Source organism: Nerophis lumbriciformis, linkage group LG01 (genome assembly GCF_033978685.3).
Source record: "Nerophis lumbriciformis linkage group LG01, RoL_Nlum_v2.1, whole genome shotgun sequence".
In the NCBI taxonomy this organism is placed as follows: domain Eukaryota; kingdom Metazoa; phylum Chordata; class Actinopteri; order Syngnathiformes; family Syngnathidae; genus Nerophis; species Nerophis lumbriciformis.
This window is the reverse complement of record NC_084548.2, coordinates 54,311,674-54,322,787: the sequence shown is the minus strand read 5'-3', so window position 1 is coordinate 54,322,787 and position 11,114 is coordinate 54,311,674. Positions and strand designations below refer to the sequence as shown.

General features: G+C 43.6%; 1 protein-coding gene across 1 annotated transcript; it reads right to left on the bottom strand.

The window, feature by feature from the left end:
• Window positions 1-484: 484 nt before the first annotated feature.
• mipa (major intrinsic protein of lens fiber a) lies at window positions 485-10,640 on the bottom strand. Its single transcript, XM_061986900.2, has 4 exons — window positions 10,028-10,640; window positions 9,794-9,958; window positions 9,627-9,707; window positions 485-1,230 (listed from the first exon to the last, which is right to left on the bottom strand). The coding sequence occupies exons 1-4, from the start codon at window positions 10,385-10,387 to the stop codon at window positions 1,045-1,047; spliced, it is 792 nt and encodes a 263-aa protein (XP_061842884.1). The 5' UTR covers window positions 10,388-10,640; the 3' UTR covers window positions 485-1,044.
• Window positions 10,641-11,114: the final 474 nt, after the last annotated feature.

The following is an 11,114-nucleotide window of genomic DNA, read 5'->3' as shown; positions in this document are numbered from 1 at the left end:
AAAAAAAAACATGGCACTAAAATGTCAAATCTAGTCAACCAACCACTTTACTCAGGGAAACCACACAGGAATAAAAAAGGTAACTCAGAAGGAAAGCTTACATGCCTGGTAAAAGTCACAATGCTAGTCGGGAATTTTGGAGTGAACCTGATTGGAGGAGGATGAGAATGGGGATGTAAAGTATCATCTTCAAAGTTCTCTCTTTCTTTCTCTCTGGAAACCATTGCATGTCTAAAAGAGCCTTTATTAAGTCAGCACACTCATGCGCTCTTTTTGAGTCCATGTTGATGTCACGTCTTTGCTTTTGACTTGGTCAGCTTTGACACAACACAAGGAAACCAGCAGTCATGTTTTTCTGGGATAAGGGATGCTGCAAAAGTGTAGAATTTTCTAAAGAATGAAACCCTTTTTATTGACATAAGGAAGGAAATCCAGTGAATAGTGTGCATGTCCACGTTTTGTAGGTATTATCCTAAGCCAGATACAAAATTAGCATGCTTTTTATTAAACAGCGCCAATATGAGGGTTTCATTACATGGTGTTGATTATTCAGAAAGGAGGATTTCAATTGAATGTCTTGTTGGAAACAACCTTGTCTGGTGTATAGTTTTTTTTAAGTTACCATGCATAGGAAGCATTGAAAAGTAAAAAAATAAAAAAGGAAAAATTGAAACAAGCATACACGCACGCACACAGACAACAAGCATCCTCTCTGACACACACTTTAAAAAAAACTGAGAGAAAAATGTGATAATATGATGGAGTACAATACGTACATGTCAATAAGCGATGGTTGCTGGAACAAAACTATAAAGGGCAAAATCATGCCGTCTCAAATTGGAGAAGAAAAAAAGCATGCTGAAGTCTCTAATGTAGCTTCACTCCTAGCAGACTAGAAAAGGAAGAGAAAGAAAGATGAAGGGAGGTCATCATCTTTGTCCTGCAGTCCAAAAAAGAGGGAGGCACAAGAGCACATGCTGTGACTCAGCTGTTGTGGATGGGATGGAGGAGTGAGGAGTTAGCAGATGGGATTCTTCTGTGGGCTTATAGTGCCTGGGTCTTCAACTCGATGGGTTCTCCTCGGGTCTCCTGCTGGCCCTCGGCCTCCGGAGGCCTGGTGCCCTTCAGCGTGGCCAGCCGCTCGGAGAGGCCGCGCATACGAGGGAAGAGCATGAAGTCATAGAGCAGAGCGCCGATAGCGCCGCCAATCATAGGCCCCACCCAGTATACCTGCCGGGAAACAACAAGTTGAATGATGTCATACCGCGGTCAAACCGTGGACACAAGTATTGGGACAGCTGGTATGTGTCCGGGAATGCTCATTAACCCCCGAAACACGTCTTGAATTCGAGAAGGTCACTTGAAACAGCAACTAAACTACGAAGCAAAAGCCAGCAAGAAAGAACAATCCATTTACCTACAACACATCTCATCTGCTTGCGTTGTTGTAAACAACATAATGGATCTTACATCAATCCATTACATCAAGTGCTTTCTTGACTCGTCAAGCTGAGAACAAAAGCACAGCACACTTTTCCCTTTACAATTTTTTCGACCGGACGTGGCCTAAAATATTGGTCAAAATTGTCCAAAGAGGTATTGTACCAATAAATGTGAGGATTTTTGCATTTACTGTAATTAAAAAAACATTTTATACGTTTTATTTGACACAAAAAGCACACACTCTATGTATGGTAATTTCAGTGTGAAAGGTAAAACACGGAATTAAAAACCATTAAAACGGAAAAACTGAATTGTATTGTTTTTTATATTGCCATTGTTATTTAAATGTATCGTTAGTACTATTAATAATATTTTACTTGTTGTGGTTTATTCGTTACTAATTTATATCCGTTTTTTTAACTATATTTAAAGTTGAGTTTTGGTGGTATAATAAATTCTTAAATAAATAAATATTTTTTCAAATTAATGAATAATCGTGTAATTAATCGTGATTGCAAATCCCATCAAAATAATCGTAATTATTATCTTTGCCTTAATCGTCCAGCCCTATATTTAAATATATACATACATCCATCCATCCATCCATCTTCATCCGCTTATCCGAGGTCGGGTCGCGGGGGCAGCAACCTAAGCAGGGAAGCCCAGACTTCCCTCTCCCCAGCCACTTCGTCCAGCTCCTCCCGGGGGATCCCGAGGCGTTCCCAGACCAGCCGGGAGACATAGTCTTCCCAGCGTGTCCTGGGTCTTCCCCGTGGCCTCCTACCGGTCGGACGTGCCCTAAACACCTCCCGAGGGAGGCGATCGGGTGGCATCCTGACCAGATGCCCGAACCACCTCATCTGGCTCCTCTCGATGTGGAGGAGCAGCGGCTTTACTTTGAGCTCCTCCCGGATGGCAGAGCTTCTCACCCTATCTCTAAGGGAGAGCCCTGCCACCCGGCGGAGGAAACTCATTTCGGCCGCTTGTACCCGTGATCTTGTCCTTTCGGTCATAACCCAAAGCTCATGACTATAGGTGAGGATGGGAACGTAGATCGACCGGTAAATTGAGAGCTTTGCCTTCCGGCTCAGCTCCTTCTTCACCACAACGGATCGATACAGCGTCCGCATTACTGAAGATGCCGCACCGATCCGCCTGTCGATCTCACGATCCACTCTTCCCTCACTCGTGAACAAGACTCCGAGGTACTTGAACTCCTCCACTTGGGGCAGGGTCTCCTCCCCAACCCGAAGATGGCATTCCACCCTTTTCCGGGCGAGAACCATGGACTCGGACTTGGAGGTGCTGATTCTCATCCCAGTCGCTTCACACTCGGCTGCGAACCGATCCAGCGAGAGCTGAAGATCCTGGCCAGATGAAGCCATCAGGACCACATCATCTGCAAAAAGCAGAGACCTAATCCTGCAGCCACCAAACCAGATCCCCTCAACACCTTGACTGCGCCTAGAAATTCTGTCCATAAAAGTTATGAACAGAATCGGTGACAAAGGGCAGCCTTGGCGGAGTCCAACCCTCACTTGAAACGTGTCCGACTTACTACCGGCAATGCGGACCAAGCTCTGACACTAATCATACAGGGAGCGGACCGCCAAAATCAGACAGTCCGATACCCCATACTCTCTGAGCACTCCCCACAGGACTTCCCGAGGGACACGGTCGAATGCCTTCTCCAAGTCCACAAAACACATGTAGACTGGTTGGGCAAACTCCCATGCACCCTCAAGGACCCTGCCGAGAGTATAGAGCTGGTCCACAGTTCCACGACCAGGACGAAAACCACACTGTTCCTCCTGAATCCGAGGTTCGACTATCCGGCGTAGCCTCCTCTCCAGTACACCTGAATAGACCTTACCAGGAAGGCTGAGGAGTGTGATCCCACGATAGTTAGAACACACCCTCCGGTTCCCCTTCTTAAAAAGAGGAACCACCACCTCGGTCTGCCAATCCAGAGGTACCGCCCCCGATGTCCACGCAATGCTGCAGAGTCTTGTCAACCAAGACAGCCCCACAGCATCCAGAGCCTTAAAGAACTCCGGGCGGATCTCATCCACCCCCGGGGCCTTGCCACCGAGGAGCTTTTTAACTACCTCAGCAACCTCAGCCCCAGAAATAGAAGAGCCCACCACAGATTCCCCAGGCACTGCTTCCTCAGAGGAAGACGTGTTGGTGGGATTGAGGAGGTCTTCGAAGTATTCCCTCCACCGATCCACAACATCCGCAGTCGAGGTCAGCAGAACACCATCCTCACCATACACGGTGTTGATAGTGCACTGCTTCCCCTTCCTGAGGCGGCGGATGGTGGTCCAGAATCGCTTCGAAGCCGTCCGGAAGTCGTTTTCCATGGCTTCCCCGAACTCCTCCCATGTCCGAGTTTTTGCCTCCGCAACCGCTGAAGCCGCACACCGCTTGGCCTGTCGGTACCTGTCCGCTGCCTCAGGAGTCCTATGAGCCAAAAGAACCCGATAGGACTCCTTCTTCAGCTTGACGGCATCCCTCACCGCCGGTGTCCACCAACGGGTTCTAGGATTACCGCCACGACAGGCACCAACTACCCTGCGGCCACAGCTCCAATCAGCTGCCCCGACAATAGAGGTGCGGAACATGGTCCACTCGGACTCAATGTCCAGCACCTCCCTCGTGACATGTTCAAAGTTCTTCCGGAGGTGGGAATTAAAACTCTCTCTGACAGGAGACTCTGCCAGACGTTCCCAGCAAACCCTCACAATGCGTTTGGGCCTGCCAGGTCTGTCCGGCATCCTCCCCCACCATCGCAGCCAACTCACCACCAGGTGGTGATCGGTAGAAAGCTCCGCCCCTCTCTTCACCCGAGTGTCCAAAACATGAGGCCGCAAATCCGATGACACAACTACAAAGTCGATCATGGAACTGCGGCCTAGGGTGTCCTGGTGCCAAGTGCACATATGGACACCCTTATGTTCGAACATGGTGTTCATTATGGACAATCTGTGACGGGCACAAAAGTCCAATAACAGAACACCACTCGGGTTCAGATCCGGGCGGCCATTCTTCCCAATCACGCCTCTCCAGGTTTCACTGTCGCTGCCAACATGAGCATTGAAGTCCCCCAGTAGAACGAGGGAATCACCCGGGGGAGCACTCTCAAGTACTCCCTCGAGCGAATCCAAAAAGGGTGGGTACTCTGAGGTGCGGTTTGGCGCGTAAGCGCAAACCACAGTCAGGACCCGTCCCCCCACCCGAAGGCGGAGGGAAGCTACCCTCTCGTCCACCGGGTTGAACTCCAACGTGCAGGCTCTGAGCCGGGGGGCAACAAGAATTGCCACCCCAGCCCGTCGCCTCTCATTGCCGGCAACGCCAGAGTGGAAGAGAGTCCAGCCCCTCTCGAGAGAACTGGTTCCAGAGCCCTTGCTGTGCGTCGAAGTGAGTCCGACTATATCTAGCCGGAACTTCTCAACCTCGCGCACTAGCTCAGGCTCCTTTCCCCCCAGTGAGGTGACGTATATATACATACATACATACATAAATACACACACACACACACACTAATTTGTATATGTATATACATATACAAATATATGTATATATTTATATAAAGTATATATGTGTGTGTGTGTGTGTGTGTGTGTGTGTGTGTGTGTGTGTATGTGTGTATGTATGTATATATATATATATATATATATATATATATATATATATATATATATATATATATATATATATATATATGTATGTGTGGGGAAAAAAAATCACAAGACTATTTCATCTCTACAGGCCTGTTTCATGAGGGGGGTACCCTCAATCGTCAGGAGATTTTAATGGGAGCATTCGCATACCATGGTTTATATAGGGCACAGAGTGGGTGGGTACAGGCTGGCCTAGGGGCGTGGTGATTGGTTCATGTGTTACCTAGGAGGTGTTTCCGTCTATGGCGGCATGTTGTTACAATTTCGCTGCGCTTGTTGAGGGATGACAGGTCTGGACGGTAGATAATAAACAGTTTCTCTTTCAAGCATAGGTTGCATCTTTTATTACCACTATTGTAAGGTGTGCTGGATGCAAGAATTTGCCATGTTATTGAATATTCAACATTATTGTCTTTGAGGTCCCAAATTTGTTTGCTGAGTTCTGTGGTATTTCGCAGGTTTTTGTTCCTGAAAGAAGCCTTGTGGTTGTTCCATCTGGTTTTGAATTCACCCTCGGTTAATCCTACATATGTGTCGGATGTGTTAATGTCCTTGCGTATTACCTTAGATTGGTAGACAACTGATGTTTGTAAGCATCCCCCGTTGAGGGGGCAATCAGGTTTCTTTCGACAGTTACATGCTTTGTTGGTTTTGGAGTCGTTCTGACTGGGGGTCGACGGCTCATTTGCAATTGTTTTGTTGTGGTTTGAGATGATTTGTCGTATATTGTTCATGCAGCTGTAGCTCAATTTGATGTTGTTCTTGTTGAATACTTTTCTTAGGTTGTTGTCTTTGGGAAAGTGTTTGTCAATCAGGTTGAGGAATTTGTGTCCAATGTTCGTTGAGACGTTTTTGCTGTATGGGGGGTTGTACCAGATGATGCCGTTTCGTTTTCTGTTCTTTTTTGGCTGGTTTCCTGGCGTGGGTTCATAGGTGAGGGTGAAATTGTATCCGCTTTCATCAAGGGCTTTTTGGTACGGGGGGGTTGCTTGGTCAAATTCAGCTTTGCTAGATGACAGCATCGATAGCCTTTTATTGATTCCGGTAGGTATTCTTTTCGTGGTGGTGGGTGGATGGTTGCTGTCATGGTGCACGTATTGGAGTGTTGTGTTGGGTTTCGTGAATGGTTGGTAGCTGTTATTTCTCAGGTTGAAAGTGACACAACAGTACACCATGGCAAAAAAAGAACAATGCAACATTTGACGTCACTATGGGAAGTTTTGACGGAGCAGAAACGTGTGAACTCGTTGGGAGTTTCCTCCTCTCCCAGCTCGCTAGCCTCAATCTGAACCTTGGTATTTACCGTGATGACGGACTGGCAGTGTGTCGCGCCTCGCCAAGGAGCAGCGAGAATACCAAGAAGCGCATATGCCAAATTTTCAAAGAGAACGGCCTACGGATCACGATTGAAGCCAACAAGCAAACCGTCAACTTCCTTGACGTCACTTTCAACCTGAGAAATAACAGCTACCAACCATTCACGAAACCCAACACAACACTCCAATACGTGCACCATGACAGCAACCATCCACCCACCACCACGAAAAGAATACCTACCGGAATCAATAAAAGGCTATCGATGCTGTCATCTAGCAAAGCTGAATATATATATATATATATATATATATGTATATATATATATATATATATATATATATATATATATATATATATATATACACACACAGTATATATATATATATATATATATATATATATATATATATATATATATACTGTGTATGTATATATGTATATATATGTGTATATATATATATATATATATACATATATATATATATACATATATATATATATATACAGTATATATACATATATATATATATATATATATATATATATATATATATACACACAAACCCTGTTTCCATATGAGTTGGGAAATTGTGTTAGATGTAAATATAAACGGAATACAATGATTTGCAAATCATTTTCAACCCATATTCAGTTGAATATGCTACAAAGACAACATATTTGATGTTCAAACTTTTTTGCAAATAATCATTAACTATATACAGTATATATATACTGTGTATGTATATATGTATATATATATATATATATATATATACTGTGTATGTATATATATATATATATATATATATATATATATATATATACATATATATATATATATACAGTATATATATATATATATATACACATATATATATATATATATATATATATATATATACACACAAACCCCGTTTCCATATGAGTTGGGAAATTGTGTTAGATGTAAATATAAACGGAATACAATGATTTGCAAATCATTTTCAACCCATATTCAGTTGAATATGCTACAAAGACAACATATTTGATGTTCAAACTTTTTTGCAAATAATCATTAACTTTAGAATTTGATGCCAGCAACACGTGACAAAGAAGTTGGGAAAGGTGGCAATAAATACTGATAAAGTTGAAGAATGCTCATCAAACACTTATTTGGAACATCCCACAGGTGAACAGGCAAATTGGGAACAGGTGGGTGCCATGATTGGGTATAAAAGTAGATTCCATGAAATGCTCAGTCATTCACAAACAAGGATGGGGCGAGGGTCACCACTTTGTCAACAAATGCGTGAGCAAATTGTTGAACAGTTTAAGAAAAACCTTTCTCAACCAGCTATTGCAAGGAATTTAGGGATTTCACCATCTACGGTCCGTAATATCATCAAAGGGTTCCGAGAATCTGGACAAATCACTGCACGTAAACAGCTAAGCCCGTGACCTTCGATCCCTCAGGCTGTACTGCATCAACAAGAGACATCAGTGTGTAAAGGATATCACCACATGGGCTCAGAAACACTTCAGAAACTCACTGTCTGTAACTACAGTTGGTCGCTACATCTGTAAGTGCAAGTTAAAACTCTCCTATGCAAGGCGAAAACCGTTTATCAACAACACCCAGAAACGCCGTCGGCTTCGCTGGGCCTGAGCTCATCTAAGATGAACTGATACAAAGTGGAAAAGTGTTCTGTGGTCTGACGAGTCCACATTTCAAATTGTTTTTGGAAACTTTGGACGTCGTGTCCTAAGGACCAAAGAGGAAAAGAACCATCCGGATTGTTATAGGCGCAAAGTTGAAAAGCCAGCATCTGTGATGGAATGGGGGTGTATTAGTGCCCAAGACATGGGTAACTTACACATCTGTGAAGGTGCCATTAATGCTGAAAGGTACATACAGGTTTTGGATCCAAGCAACGTTACCATGGACGCCCCTGCTTATTTCAGCAAGACAATGCCAAGCCACGTGTTACATCAACGTGGCTTCATAGTAAAAGAGTGCGGGTACTAGACTGGCCTGCCTGTAGTCCAGACCTGTCTCCCATTGAAAATGTGTGGCGCATTATGAAGCCTAAAATACAACAACGGAGACCCCCGGACTGTTGAACAACTTAAGCTGTACATCAAGCAAGAATGGGAAAGAATTCCACCTGAGAAGCTTAAAAAATGTGTCTCCTCAGTTCCCAAACGTTTACTGAGTGTTGTTAAAAGGAAAGGCCATGTAACACAGTGGTGAACATGCCCTTTCCCAACTACTTTGGCACGTGTTGCAGCCATGAAATTCTAAGTTAATTATTATTTGCAAAAAAAAAAAAAAAGCTTATGAGTTTGAACATCAAATATCTTGTCTTTGTAGTGCATTCAATTGAATATGGGTTGAAAAGGATTTGCAAATCATTGTATTCCGTTTATATTTACATCTAACACAATTTCCCAACTCATATGGAAACGGGGTTTGTATATATATATATATATATATATATATATATATATATAACTTTTTGTTAAAAGAATTTAAAAAAAATACAACTTTTGAAGACCTAAAAACATAACATTGTCAAATTGAATGCATTAACTGGTCTAATTGCATGTATAGTTGCAGTTTATTTTTAGTTTTTACTTTAAACACAGATACCTATATGATCAGTTATCAGGTCAATGCATACGCCAAATTAAGCCCTGACCGGACATTAGATACATTTTCAACAAGTTTTGAGTAAATAAATGAAGTACTCAGTTAAAACATGTTTTTAAATATTCCTGGATGACATTCTAACAACAAAATTGCAATTTTGTCCGAATATTGTTTTTTAAGTTAGTTTAAATTATGCAAGTGTGTAATAACCTGTGATTAATCAAATGTGTAATTAATCCGATTAAAACAATCATTTGACAGCACCACTTTTTTTTTTTTTTTTTTTACATCACGGAAAACCCTAATTCGGTGATTCTCAAATTGTCGTATGTTGGCTCCATCTAGTGGTATGCCAAAGAACAGTGGCCAAAAAGATTACATTAAAAATATACTCTGCCTTGTTTTTTAATGAATAATTAGTTCCGTTACTGCGTTTCAATATTGGTCATTATGGTGGTACTTGGACAGCCAAGTGTTTTCTGAGGTGGTACTCTGCCCTAATTAAGAGGTGTGTTATAAAAACATTGCACTGTCAGGTGTGTATGTGATCTTACCCAATGGTTGACAAAGTTCCTGACCAGCACGGCGGGGGCGAAGGACCTCGCTGGGTTCATTCCTGCTCCGGTGTAATACATCTAAGTGAAAGAAACGTGAGGTTAGGGACAATAAGAATAGGCTATTAAATTAAATGCACACAAGAGTAAACGGGAAGTAGTCGCACCCCAAGAAGATGTCCCATCAGCACTGAGAAACCGATAGCCAGGGCGGCGGATCCTAGGCGTCCGTTGCGCCTCTCATCTGTGACGGCGAAGATGCAGACGACGAGCTGCAGGGTGAGGAAGACCTCCATGGTGGTGGCCATTCCCAGACTGATGCCTGGCTGCAGCTGCAGGACAGCAGAAGAAGACAGAAGTTAGCGGACGCCATCAGACTGGAGGACTCGGGGGTGTCTTACCGTGTTGAGGGCCAGGTTGCCCCTCATGTTGCTGGGTGTGACACCGTAGAGCACGGCAGCACCGGCCAAGGCTCCGAGACACTGGGCCATAATGTAGAGGATGGCACGGAACAGAGACATCTGGGAGCCGATGAGGAAGGCGAAGGTGACGGCAGGGTTGATGTGTCCTCCACTGATGTGGCCGATGGACTGGATGAGCGTGGCCGCCGCCAGCCCGAAGCAAAAGGCCACATGCAGAACATTGTGAGGGCCCGTGGTCCAGCGGAGGGCGGCCCCCAGACCGAAGAAGACGAAGAACATGGTGCCGTAGAACTCGGCGAACACCGCCCGCCAGAAAGACATGGAGCGAACCTCCCACATGGTGCTCGTACTTGACTAAAAATAAAAAAATAAAAGGAGATTTGAACACCTTCAGTTCAAATCTAAGTGCCTCTCGAAAGCTCAACTATCAACATGCACGTTTGGATACTTTGCGAATTCTGATATTCATGGAGAGCTCCTGAGTGGAGCGCCGCACAGTTCTGCTAGCATGTAGGAGCCAACCTCAGGGATGTTAGCGGAACATGAAGACACAAGCACTGCACTCATTCAGCTCCTTTACCAGGCCAGGGGGGACTCGGAGGCCTTTTTATAAGAGCCTCGCTGAGCCCAGGGGAGTGGTCAGCGCACATTACTGCAAGTGACAACAACATCATTAACCCTTACCTTGCCATGACCGCCACGCTATCATCATTGTAGCCATCACTCAGCTGATGGGAGCACAGGGTCCATCTAGAAACCATCAGATTGAATATACTGTACTGTGCCATCCAATGCAAGTTCATCAGCATACAACACTGTGCAAAAAGCCCATCATTACACTGGTTAGGCAAAACATTTTTTTAAAGCCATAAAAAAATTCAGAGATTGGTTGACTTGATTTTTTGCTGCCCTTTATTAAAAAAATATTTCAGTTGCATTTTTTTAAATAAAAATATATACTTTTTTAAGTTGACAGAATAAAACCGTACAAACATGCTTTGCTTATAAAATAGAAAGAAAAATCATTAAATTCCACTCAATTTACCTACGTACAAATGAGCGTAAA